The sequence below is a fragment of the Hypanus sabinus genome, chromosome 1 (genome assembly GCF_030144855.1).
Source record: "Hypanus sabinus isolate sHypSab1 chromosome 1, sHypSab1.hap1, whole genome shotgun sequence".
NCBI classification, from domain to species: domain Eukaryota; kingdom Metazoa; phylum Chordata; class Chondrichthyes; order Myliobatiformes; family Dasyatidae; genus Hypanus; species Hypanus sabinus.
Window position 1 is genome coordinate 6104440 of NC_082706.1, and position 13858 is coordinate 6118297.

At 42.6% G+C, this 13858-nt stretch overlaps 1 protein-coding gene across 1 annotated transcript in view; it reads right to left on the minus strand.

Annotated features, from left to right (window-relative positions):
• LOC132401505 (myoferlin-like) overlaps positions 1 to 13858 on the minus strand; it is a 152534-nt gene that overhangs the window by 1009 nt on the left and 137667 nt on the right. The window contains exons 42-44 of the mRNA XM_059983881.1: positions 10624 to 10817; positions 6526 to 6635; positions 3721 to 3868 (exon numbers count right to left, since the gene is read on the minus strand). Coding sequence (XP_059839864.1) covers positions 3721 to 3868; positions 6526 to 6635; positions 10624 to 10817 — 452 coding nt within the window. The remainder of the gene's footprint in view (positions 1 to 3720; positions 3869 to 6525; positions 6636 to 10623; positions 10818 to 13858) is intronic.

Sequence of the window (13858 nt, forward strand, 5' to 3'; positions counted from 1 at the left end):
CAGCTGATCGTAATGGAATTTGCAATATGCACATTTGGGCAGAGGTACAGGAAGGCACTCACACTGAACCTAATCTGACTTTCCAGCAATAGGCACTAGAAAGCAATCAAGGGCTGGATGTTGTCCAAATTGTTTCCCTTCTTCCTCCTTAACTCAGGCCATTTATCATGCCTTGATTGGTACAAGCAGGAACCAGGCATTTCACTTGTGAAACACCAATAGAAGTACAGAGAAGACAAACTAAGACCATGTAATAAAGTTAACACTAGATACCAACCCACTGTTCTCACTTGTTAGTGTGAGAGTTCTTTTCTAATAATTATTTTCAAACACCCCTCAGTTCCAACTAATGGTAACAGTTTCATAAATTTATACAGTATGGGAACAGGCTGCCAGGCCCTACGGCCAAGGTAGTCCCATTGCCCATATTAGGCCCACGTACCTCTATATCTTTTCTATCTATGTACATTTTCATGTCTTTTAAATAATGAAATTGTATCTGCCTCTACACAGCCTTCCCTGGCAGCTCATTTGGTATAGACAATAGGTGCAGGAGTAGGCCATACAGCCCTTCGAACCAGCACCGCCATTCAATGTGATCATGGCTGATCATCCACAATCAGTACCCCATTCTTGCCTTCTCCCCATATCCCTTGACTCCGCTATCTTTAACAGCTCTATTCCCTCTTGCCCTCCATTCTCTGTGAAACACTTACTCCTCAGGTCCCCTTTATATCTTACCCCTCCTATCTTAAAGGTATGCCCTTTAGTTTTAGACTTCCCTACCTTGTGAACGGGGTGGAAGGTGGCAGGGTAGAGATACATTTCTACCAAGGAGGTGTAAGGCGTTCCTTCCCTCCACTAGCCCGCAAGGTGTAGCACTTGCTTAGCCCCTCCCCCCTACCGATCAGGGTCATGTGAAGCCATGGAAGCAGTTGGTGGATGGTCGTATGAGCAGCTGGTGCCTGGCAGACAATATCTGAAGAGTGTTGATAATGGCTGGGGTCACCCGTCTTGTAAAGACACTGCCCAGAAGAAGCCAATGGCAAACCACTTCTGTTGAAAAATTTGCCAAGAACAATCATGGTCATGAGATCATGATCACCCACATCATATATCACAGCACATAGTGATGATGATAACCTTGGGCAGAGGGAGCTGTGACCATTCATCTTTTCTAAGCCTCTCATGATTCTGTATACTTCTATGAGGTCTGCCCTTAGCCTCCTACACTTCAGGAAAGAAAGGCTCAGCCTATCCAGTCACCTTATAACTCGAGCCCTACATTTCTAGTAACATTCATAGGAAACTTCTCTGTGCCCTTTCCAGCTTAATGACCTCCATTCTTTTGATTAATAGAATGGCACTACCTACTCCATGTGGTATCAGCAACATCTTCTACAGTTGATATGACATCTCAACTCCTGCACTCAGCGCCCTGACTAATGAAGGCCAGCCTGCCAAATGCCTCCTTCATCGCTCTGTCGACCTGTGTCTCCACTGTCAAACATCTATGTAACCCTACCCGATGTACTTTACACTCTGCCATTTACTGTATAGTCCTGCCCTAGTTTAACTTACCAAAGTGCAATGATTGCATTTGTCTAAGTTAAATTTCATCTGCCATTCTGTGCCCTACTTCCCCAGTACATCTGGATCCCACTTTAGTCTTAAATAATACTTTTCACTGTCCACCATGATGTCAATTTTGGTCTCACCTACAATTTTACTAACAATGCCAACTCCAATCTTACCCAAATCATTCATGTAGATAACAAGTAACAGTGGATACAGTATCAATCCCTGTGGCACAGTAGTTGTCACAGGCTGCCAATCTGAAAAATAATCCTACAATACCATACTCTGTCCTCTACCATCAAGTCCATTGGAGCCCACCCTGGATCCCACGTGATCTAACCTTCCAGACTAGCCTACCATACAGAACCTCATTTTTTAAAAAAAGGCCTTGCTAAAGGCCTTTTTTGAAAACATCCACCATTGTCAGTCCTCTTGGTTGCCTCCTCAAAGAACTCAATCAAATTTGTGAAACAAAGGCACTGGTGCATGGGAAATCACTGAGACAACTTTTCAGCCGAAGTATTACTAAGGATTAGTAACACTCTAAAGATGAGTATTCTTTGAATGAAAGAACATCTCCATGTACCATGAACAAGTTGAGGAAGTTTAAATTTCTCCATTTAAGAAATACGTATTTAAGAGAATAGAATTGTTCTCCTTTGCCTCCAGAGACCATGAGCCACCTCCTAATCTATTCACATTCATGCTTACATTGTATTGTTTTAAAGAGTTAATGAACAAAAGCACTTCAGCAAGCCAGGCAGCATCTATGGAAAAGAGTACAGTTGACATTTCGGGCCAAGACCCTTCATCAGGACTGGAGAAAAAAAGATAAGGAGTCATAGAGTTAGAAGATTTTTCTTCTGAATAAAAATATTGTAAAAAGGTGGAGGGAGGTGGGGAAGAAACACAAGGTGATAGGTGAAACTGGAAGGGGGAGGGGTGAAGTAAAGAGCTGGGAAGTTGATTGGTGAAAAGAGATACAGGGCTGGAGAAGAGGGAATATGATAGGAGAGGACAGAAGGCCATGGAAGTAAGAAAAGGGGAAGGAGAAGCAGAAAGAGGTGATGGACAGGTAAGGTGAGAGAGGGAAATAGGAATGAGGAATGATAAAGTGGGGGGCATTACTGGGTTTTCGAAAAATTGATGATCATGCCATCAGGTTGAAGGAGCAATGCATTATATTCCGTCTGGTTAACAGTAGAGGAGGCCATGGACTGACATTTCATAAATGCTGCCTAGCTTGCTGAGTTCCTCCAGCATTTTGTTTATGTTGTTTGGATTTCCAGCATCTGTAGATTTTCTCGTTTGTGATTGAACAAACAAAAGCACCTTCCATTTATTGCATCCCAGGGCGTGGACAGCATGGGTTAGAAAGAGTGAAGCTACCCTTGCACTGCTTTGTTAAATGTTCCCAGCATTCCCCATTCCTGATTTTTGGATAGGCAGGGTAGTGGCAAGCAGTTCAGGTGGCAGCCCCAGTGGTCACACACAGGACCAGGTGGAGGGCCATTGGGAGGACTGCCCGCACCTTTTCCAAGGTTATGTTATGTTGTGCCCAGGCATCCTTCATGAGGGACCACATACTGTCTACTAGCGTACAGCAAGCCTTCTGGAAGCATGACATTATCTTAATTTAAATTTGTTTCTGATATTCAAATTGTTATTTTAAAAAATGAAGGACACAGGAAAAATTATTTTACATAGTCTCATTTAAAATAGACAGGACAGTAAAATGGATTAACTAGAGCATGTACAATAATTCAAAAATATCCTTTTGGAATAGAAATTTAGCCACAGGGTGGTGAATCTGTGGAATTCACTGACACAGGCGGACGTAGAGGCTGAAACCCTTCATCAGATGTTGATAAGATTCTTGATTAGTAAGGGTATCAAAAGTTACAGGAAGAAAGCAGGAGAACGGGAAATAAATCAGTCATGATTGAATAGTGCAGCAGACTCAATGGACTGAATGCCCTAATTCTGCTCCTATGTAAGATGTACTTGATGCAAGTGACTGGTTTTGAAGTGTCCTTCTATAGTCTATATGCAAAATGTGGGCTTCACTATTCATTGGGAAGTGTCTATTTAGACAAGTGTTCATGCTACTGCTTTGCATTTCAGATAACACCGAATACTTACAGGTATTGCATTCAGGATAGATAGGAGGAAGATAACAGGCACCACCAGCAGTAATACACAGACAACCCACCGCTTGTACTTGCGCCAGACAATATACTTTAATCCTTTCAAGGGAGAGTGGAACCACAAGAACGAAGTATCTGGCCGGCTGTGGAATAGAAAGGAAGGGAACTGCTGAGCTGGAGAAAGGGTAATACTTTCTTAGTTATTTAACCTTTGTGCCACATTACATTTGTATACACAGTTAAAGGCTACATTATAGAATAAGAGCATGAAACAGGAGATACACACACAAAATGCTGGAGGAACTCAGCAGATCAGGCAGCATCTATGGAGGGGAATAAACAGTCCATGTTTTGGGCTGAGACCCTTCATCAGGAATAGAAAGGAAGGGGGAAGAAGCCAGAATAAGAAGATGGGGGCAGGGAAGGAGTACAAGGCGGGAGGTGATAGGTGAGACCAGGTGAGGGGGAAGGTGTGTAGTTGGGGGAGGGATGATGAATTGAGAAGCTGGGAGGCGATAGGTGGAAGATGTAAAGGGCTGGAGAAGGAGAAATCAGATAAGAAAGAAGAGTGGGACCATTGGGAGAAAGAAGAAGGGGCATCGGAGGGAGGTGAGAGGCAGGTGAGGAAAAGAGAAAGGGTAGGAAGGGAATCAGAATGGGGAATGGAAAAAGGGGGAAGAGGGAGAAATTATCAGACATTACAGAAGTTGATCTTCATGCAGAATATGAAATATTGCTGCCCCCAACCTGACAGCGAACTCATTGTGGCAGTAGAGGTGGCCATGGACCGTGATGTCAGGAGGTGCAGGCCAATCAGCCCCATGATCCTACTCCCATGCTATTCAATAAGATCATGAATCTGGGCTCCCACACTTTCTCTGCGTACTCCCTTGCTTTACTATATTTCCTACACATCATTCACTACCTTGCATACATTGAATATATCTGCTTCTACTGCACCTCAGGGTAAAGAATTCCAAAGAGTTATTCAGAGAGAAGAAATTCCTCACCTCCATCTGAAACAGCCAACCTCTTGTTCTGAAAGTACAGCCATTGTTTTCAGTTAAGCACACCAGGAATATATCTTGTTTTAATAAGGTCACCTCTCATTCTTCTAAACTCTGGGTAATCTCAACCTGCTTAATCTCTCTTCACATCAACCTCTTCATCCTGTCAATGAACATACAGTGACAGAGCACCGTAGAAGAAATCTGCTTCCCTTATTATTTGAGCAGTGCTAGCTAGCAAGGGAATTAAAACATTGGACAGATAAACAAACATATTAGTAATATAAAACAAGTTTTTCCCTTGGCACTTGGATGCAAAGGAAACTATGAAGTATTTATTTAGTGATACAGCACAGTTACAGGCTCTTTCAGCCCAATTACACCCTTGGGAGAGAGTGCTGAAGGCAAGGTTCATGATCTGATTAATCTACTACCCTGTGCGTCTTTGGAATGTGGGAGGTAACTGGAACATTTGGAAGATACCCACAGAGAGAATGTACAACCTCCTTACTTGGGTTAAACCCAAGTTAATGGCACAGTAATAATGTTACACCTCCATGTCGTCCCTTTTTTTTAAAACCTCATTTCCTTTTAACTCCACTGGCAAGAGTTATACCAAACAAGACAGATGAGGTTGCTGCAGGCCTTCCACCTCAAACCGCACCCCAGTCCATAAGACCATAAAACATTAGAGCAGAATTAGGCCATTCAGCCCACTGAGTCTACTGTATCATGATTGATTCATTTTCCCTCTCAACCCCATTCTCCTGCTTTCTCCCTGTTACCTTTGACTTCCTACTAATCAAGAACCTATCATAGTGCACTTTAATTATATCCAATGACTTGGCCTCTACAGCCATCTGTGGCAATGAACTCTACAGATCCACCACCTAAAGAAATTCTTCCTCATCTTAGTTTTAAAGGGATGCCCTTTATTCAGAGTCTGTGCCCTCTGGTCCTAGACTCCCCCAGTATTGGAGACATCCTTTCCATATCCATTCTAGGCCATTCAATATTTGATTGGTTCAAATGAGACCATTCTCCATGACTTTATTAATGATTCTGATTCCAACATTACCTGTAAAATTTGAATGATCCCATCTAAGAGGAAGATTTCCTGCCATTTACCAATTTCTTATACAACTGGAATTTATCTCAGTTCTGATTCTAGATTGTTCTAGCTCAATTCCAACAAGAAGACTTTTCTCCAAATAACACACACAAATGCTGGAGCAACTCAGCAGGTCAGATAGCATGTATGGAAAGGAATAAAGAGTCAATGTTTTGGGTATGACCTGTCAAATTTCTCTAGCATTTTGTATGTGTTTGTCAGGATTTCCAGCATCTGCACAGCCTCTTCTGTTAATGACTTTTCTCAAACACACCCAAGTTGCTATTTTAACGTATTGATTAATGAAATTAAGGAAATAGCCTAAATTTGTGGAAATACTATGACAAAGCCAATTGTATGCACAAAATATTAATTAACAAAATGTGAACCATGTATGTGAACTACTTTGCCTGTATAGTAGCTTAACACATTTGTCCTGGAACAACACACACAAGATACTGGAGGAATTCAGCAGGTCAGGCAGCATCTATGGAGAGAAATGGACAGTTGTTGTTTCTTCTGGACTGACAGCGTAAAAAGTTGGAGTGAAGGGATGGATTAGGAGCTGATGGGTGTATACAGATTAGAAAAGATGAAAAGGCAGATGGCAACAGTGCATATTTTGGAGTTATTGCACCAGCAGCAGAATAATTTCCTGCTCCATCAATTGTGGTAAACGTACTTTGGTGGTTCCAGTTTGGGGTTCATGTTCGGCTCTTCTCTCCCTTTGCCAGCAGGCCGCTCCTCAGCCTCAAGTTCTGTCACCAGTTCCAGGGTCAATTCGACCTTACCCTAAGCAGAAGAAGATTACAAAAAAAAACACATGCAAAAGGCCTTGTGTAATGGCACTGAGACTGAACGCTTTCTGTGATAGTTTAACACACTGGGAGCAGGCACCCACAACCCTCCACTTTCACTTACTCCTAGAGAAAGGTGTGTGTGATCTTTGTATGACCATCTTTCCAACTTAAATAACAAACAGGAGAGGCTTTACAATACAGTATGTGCCAGAGCACATTGCTGCCAAGAAAGTGTATTCCCTTTTGTAACTAGCTAATATGTGGGAGGCGTACAGGGATGAGATAAATTGGCTGGTTGAATATTGTTGTAATAACCTTGTAGTCAATGTCAGTAAGACTAAGGAACTGTGGATTTCAGGAAGGGAAATCAGGAGAATACACATCAGTTCTCATCTAGAGATCAGCAGTGACAGGGATGAGCAGTTTCAAGTTCCTGGGTGTCAACACCTGTGAAGAGCTATCCTGGGTTCAACAAATTGATACAATTACAAAAAAGGCAAGCTAGTGGCTATATTTCATTAGGTGTTAGATATTAGGCGCAATATCCACCACACTGCACACAGTTCTCTCTCACTTGGACAATAAAGACACTTATGTCAGAATCCTGTACATTGCTTTCAGTTCGGCATTCAATACCATTATCCTGCAGAGACTAGTGGAGAAACTGTCACTGCTTGGCCTTAACACTGCCATGTGTCGCTGGATTCTGGATTTCTTGACAGAGAGACCATAGTCAGTCCATGTTGGCAGGAACATCTCTGACTCCAGCACACTAAGCACTGGATCCCCACCAGGCTGTGTGCTCAGCCCATTGTTGTTTACACTGCTAACACATGACTGTGTAGCCAGATTCAAGGGGAACCTGATCATTAAATTTGCTGATGATACCACAGTGGTGGGGCTCATCAGCAAAAATGATGAAACAATGTACAGGGAGCAGGTCAAACACCTAGAGAGCTGGTGCAGTGACAACAACTTGATGCTTAATGTCACCAAAACCAAGGAGATGATCGTTGATTTCAGACAGTCTCAGCCTGAGCACTCACCCCTCAGCATCAGCGGCTCCACAGTGGAGAGAGTGGAAAACATCAAGTTCCTTGGGGTGCAGATCTCAGACAATCTCACCTGGTCCAGGAACACCACTGGGATTGTGAAATGGGCCCAGCAGAGATTGCACTTTCTGAGGAAACTTAAACAAGCATCACTTACCACTAACATCTTAACTACATTCTACAGAGGCGTGTTGAGAGTAAACTGACCTTTTGCATCACAACCTGGTACTCTAGCTGCAGTGCTGCCGACAAAAAAACCTTGCAGAGGGTGGTTAGGGGAGCAGAGAAGGTTATTGGGGTCTCCCTACATTCTGTCCAAGACCTCTTTCAGAGCTGATGCCTCCAGAAGACACGGTGCATCATTAAAGACCGCTCACACCCTCTCCATAAACTGTTTGTTCTTCTGCCATCAGGCAGACGTTACAGGAGCATCAAAACAAAAACTACAAGGCCACTAAACAGCTTCCTCCCACAGGCAGTCAGACTGCTAAATAGCTGCTCTACCTGACTCTGCTTTGGACACTTATAACTTGATTTTAACTGACATGTGGCTGTTCTGTTTTACTATTTATTGTTGTGTTTACTATTTTTTGTTGCGTTGTTATGTTATGACTGCACTTGCCCCTGGGAAAAGCTGTCTCATTCTGCCCTGCAGAGCTGATGTACAGTTAGAATGACAATAAAGTTTTTGAATCTTGAATCTTGTCAGCAGCAACTCTCATGAATTTCTAAAGAGGTACCATGGAGAGCATTCTGACAGGTTGCATCACTGCCTGGTATGTAAGTGCCAGTGCAAAGACTGGAAAAAGCTGCTGATGGTTGTAAACTCAGCCATCTCCATCACAGGATTAGCCTCCCGAAAAGGTGATGCCTTAGGAAGGTGGTACCCATCATGAAGGAGCCTCATCATCCAGGAAATGCCCTCTTCTGATTACTACCATCAAGGAGATGGTACAGGAGCCTGAACACACACACCTAATGCTTTAGGAAGTGCTTCACCCTCTCCATTAGATCTTTGAATGGACTAAGAACCCATGTATACTACCTCAATATTTTGCTCTCTTTTTTGCACTATTTATTTTTAATATATGTTCCTATTGTAATTTATGGTAATTTTTATATTGTGCACTGTACTGCTGCTACAAAGCAAATTTCATGACATAGGTCAGTGATGTATGAGCTCCGGAAAGACAATCTAGTTGTTTTTTGAACAAATGCTATGTGGCTATCTATAGCCATTCTAAGAACAAGGAAGGCATTGATAAAAAAAAAATCAATCATAAACCCTGGAACTTTAAAAAGCTGTAATGTTAGGACGATACCTTAGTGGGTACAACAACCTGGTGTGGTACTGAGCCATGCCTTCCAAGAAGGTGCCTGGTTGGTGCTGGAGTTGTTGAACTCAGCTGGAGTGGGGTTGGAGGCATCACAGTGAACTACAATCTCAAAGGACTGAGAAAATGAAAATAAGGATCAACCAGGTATCTACTTCTGCCACCGTGCATGAGTCAGTTCTGGAGCAAAACACTAGTGCTGAACTTGAACAAAGAAATGATTCATCTCTCCCTAATCAGACATAGGGCAGGGGGGAAAGGTGAGGACGAGAGAAGGAGTGGCAGTGAGATACACGACATTTGATAAGGTTCCCCATGCAAGGCTCATTCAGAAAGTAAGGAAGTATGGGATGCAAGGAAATCTTGTTTTGCGGATCCAGAATTGGCTTGCCCACAGAAGGCAAGGGTTGTAGATGGTTCATTTTCTGCATGGAGGTCGGTGACCAGTGGTGTTCCATGGGGATCTGTTATGGGAGCCCTCCTCTTAATGATTTTTATAAATTACTTGGATGAAGAAGTAGAATTAGTAGGTTTGCTGATTTCACAAAGGTTGGGGTGTTGTGGATAGTCTGGAGGGTTGTTAAGAGGTTACAGCAGGACATTGATAACTGGGCTGAGAAGTGCAAGATAGAGTTCAACCCAGGCAAGTGTGGTAGTTAATTTTGGTAGGTCAACTTTGAAGACAGAATGTAGTATTAATGGTAAGAGTTTTGGCAATGTAGAGGATGAGACAGATCTTGGGGTCTGTGTCCACAGGACACTCAAAGCTGCTGTGCAGGTTGACAGTGTTGTTAAGAAGGTGTATGGTGTGTTGGCATTCATCAACAGTGGATTGAGTTCAAGAGCTGTGAGGTAACGTTACAGCTATATAAAACCTTGGTCAGACCGCACTTGGGAGTACTGTGTTCAGTTCTGGGCACCTCACTACATGAAGGATGTGGATACAATAGAAAGGGTGCAGAAGAGATTTACAAGGATGTTGCCTGGATTGGGGAACATGCCCTATGAGAATAGGTTGCATGATCTTAGCCCTTTTTCCTTGGAGTGACAGAAGATGAGAGGTGACCTGGTAGAGGTGTACAAGATGATGACAAGCATTAATTATGTAGATAGCCAGATGCTTTTTCCCAGGGCTGAAATGGCTAACATGAGGGGCCACAGTTTTAAGATGATTGGAAGTAGGCACAGAGGGGATGTCAGGGGTAAGAGTGTCAGAGTGGTGGGTGATGGAATGCACTGCCAGTGACAGTGCTAGAGGCGAATACAATAGGATTTTTAAAGGGACTCTTAGGTAGGTATGTGGAGCTTAGAAAAATAGAGGGCTTTGCAGTAGGGTAATTCTAGCCCGTTCCTAGAGTAGGTTACATAGTCGGCACAACATTGTGGGCTGAAGGGCCTGTAATGTGCTGTAGATTTCTATGTTCTAATCAGACATTAGGCAAGGGGGAAAAGTTAGTTTGAGAGAAGGGGTGGCAGCAAGAGATATAATACAAACATATGTGTTCTTCAGCTCATAAAAGCAAGGTGTGATTGAAATGAAATATGTAAGAACCAGTCACCAGCTAGACAAATAGAAGAAAGAATTTTATCTTACCGTTAAAACCGGCTTGCCTTCTTGGTACGTAATGCATGGCCACCAGCCCTTGACACGTCTTTGCTTGAACAGTGAAACCAACTTTTGCAGATTGTCTGACGAAGATCCTTCTTCCTTAAAGAACCTGCTTAAGGTGCAACGATCTGACCACTTTGTTGGACTTCGGAAAGCATTCATGTTAAGTTCAAGGAAACCTGCCAGAGTAAAAAGAGAGCATGCAATCCATATGGATAATCAAGTCCTTCATCCAATGGAGGCTAGGCATAGGAGATGACCAAGGAGCTATAGTTCAAGTGATGAGGGATGGGCAAGTTGGGGGAAGCATGACAATCTTGCTGAATCCAGCACAAATGGAGTTTCTTGCAGTATGACTAGCTTTTGCCTACTTAGGCTTAGGAATTGAGAAATGGACCATGATTACTGCATGCTCATCCACTCATGGGCTTTAGGTAAAGGCAGGATTGGGAGTATACATGCTGCCTCTCACAGTAAAGCAGTCTGAGTTATGGATAATTAGCTATCACACTCCTGGGGCAGGTGACCTCACTTGGCAGTACATCATTTCTCCTGACGAAAGGTCTCAGCCCGAAACGTCAACAGCGCTTCTCCCTATAGATGCTGCCTGGCCTGCTGTGTTCCACCACTATTTTGTGTGTGTTGTTTGAATTTCCAGCATCTGCAGATTTCCTCGTGTTTTATAATTTCTCACTTGCCTCTTTCCTTGAAAATGACACAGGTTATGTGATTTGGAGACAAGGGCTGCTTGTAATTGGGTGTGTTGAATCTGGTGATAATGATCCAAACGTTTTTTGGAAGTCAAGAGTAAGGTGTAAAACTTGGTGGTTATGGCCATTAAAGAAAGGAAGACAAAGAAGTCTGGTTGCCTGATACAGACTAGAGATAGCAACATTCCCTTGATAAGAATTAAATTATGAAATAGCCAGATTCAAGTGGTGTGCCATTTGCTGCAGAAAAATTGAGAAGCTTCTAGAAAACACAGAATCAGCTATACTACAATTACTAGCTTATTTACTGAATAATATACATACATAGGTGATTACTATTACTATTACAGCCTATTACTCGCCTTTTCTCCTTGGAATGATGGGAGGATGAGAGGTGACCTGATAGGGCTGTATAAGATAATGAGAGGCATTGATCATGTGGATAGTCAGTGGCTTTTTCCCAGGGCTGAAATGGCTAGCACAAGGGGGCACAGTTTTAAGGTGCTTGGAAGTAGGTACAGAGGAGATGTCAGGGGTAAGTTTTTTTACCCAGAGTGGTGAGTGCATGGAATGGGCTGCTGGCGACGTTGGTGGAAGCAGATACAATAGGGTCTTTTGAGAGACTCTTGGATAGGTACATGAGCTTAGAAAAATAGAGGGTTATGGGGAACTCTAGGTATTTTCTAAATTAAGTACATGTTCGACACAGCATTGCAGGCTGAAGGGCCTGTATTGTGCTGTAGGTTTTCTATGATTTTATTATAGAAAAATATAAACAAGCATAAGAAAATTAAACTACAAGAAAAATAACAATTCTGTACACTAATCCAATAAGTGCCACCATCACACAAGGACATGATGTGGGGAGGGTGGTGAAGCAGTTGAAGATGATTCAATCTAAGACTCTGCTGAAGGGTTCCTACAATGCTGTCCTGGGGCTAAGCTGACTTGCTCCAACATTAACAATCATCACTCTGACTGGGGCTCTTTGAAGCCATACTCAGTCAAGTGCTTCGTCAATGCTGAGGACTGTCCCTCTCCTCTAGAAATCATCTCTTTGACCCATACTTAGATAATGCTCCAACAATGTTCTGAGACAAGTAATGGTGGTAATATCCACGATGAACCTCAGTGAACAATGATGGGTGGCAAGGCTTTGTCAATAATTACCTAACAGGTATTAGGATGCAAATCTGTGCTTGCAATTTCTATATTCATTAACAGGATATGTATTGGCAACTGTCATCTGTGAAGGACTGTAAATCTGTGACTCTTTGATATAATGATGCACCTAAAGTTCCCAGGCAGCAAGGGGGAGCAGTCTGTGATTTCCCTACATGGATGTCAGGCGGGTCTGACTGTTTGATAAATCCAGGAATTGGGTGTATATCTGTGATTCCTCTGCATGACAATGAGGCACAAGTGCCTGTGTCTTCTTCGCTTCTGATCTACCGCCTGTGGGACTAAACTTCACCCAGGAGCTAGACCACAGAATATTACAGCAAGTACAGGCCTATTGGCCCACAATATCATGTCGCTTTTTAAAGAAACAAGATCAATTTAATCCTTCTCTCCTGCATAGCCCTCAATTTTTCTATCATCCAGGTGCCTATCTAAGAGTCTCTTAAATGTCTCTAATTCTTGCAGCGGGTTTCGCACACCCACCGCTCGCTGTGCAAAAAACCTATCTCTGACATCTCCCATGTAATTTCCTCCAATGACTTTCAGATTATGCCCCTGGTATGAACTACTGTATTTTCACTTTAGGAATATGCCTCTGGCTGTCCACTTGATCTATACCTCTTATAATCTGTACACCTTTATCAATCTCCTCTCATTGTCATCCTCTCAAAAGAGAACAGCCCTAGCTCACTCAGTCGTGTCCTTGGAAAATATTTCTCTGTCCTCATTTGCAATGGGATAATTCAATGCTTTAAATTAGACAGATGGAATAAAACTATTGATAACAAAACTGTGGAATATCATCATTGAGGAAACATCAAGGCCAGTGACCACCCAACAGTGTTAAGTGCCTCATATTCAATCAGCACCACTCAACAGTGAAACTCCACGTATCATTTCTGCAATTACCCCTTCCAAACTAATACCACTTTTATATCCCTCATATTTTGAGAACTAGGATGCCAGCAGCCTATAGAGCCAGTGCTGCCTCTGGGCATTCCCACTGTTTCCATTCTTCCACTTGAGCTCACTATTAAGAACTAAAGTGTTGTTTGAAGGTGCCAAACCCACACCTCTAGACTAGAAATATAAAACCTCACATTATCCAAGTCTCATCCTCTCTTGACAAAGAAATCTCATGCCAATCTTTCACCTCTGGAATTAAATACAGGAACTCTCTAAACAAGAGCACTGTGGGACTAACTCCATCACACGACTACAGCTGTACAAAAAATATACACCTAAATCTCATTCTCAGAGACAATTTTAAGCATGGGCAATAAACACTGAACTTATTGACGATGGCACATACACAACTGACTAATAAA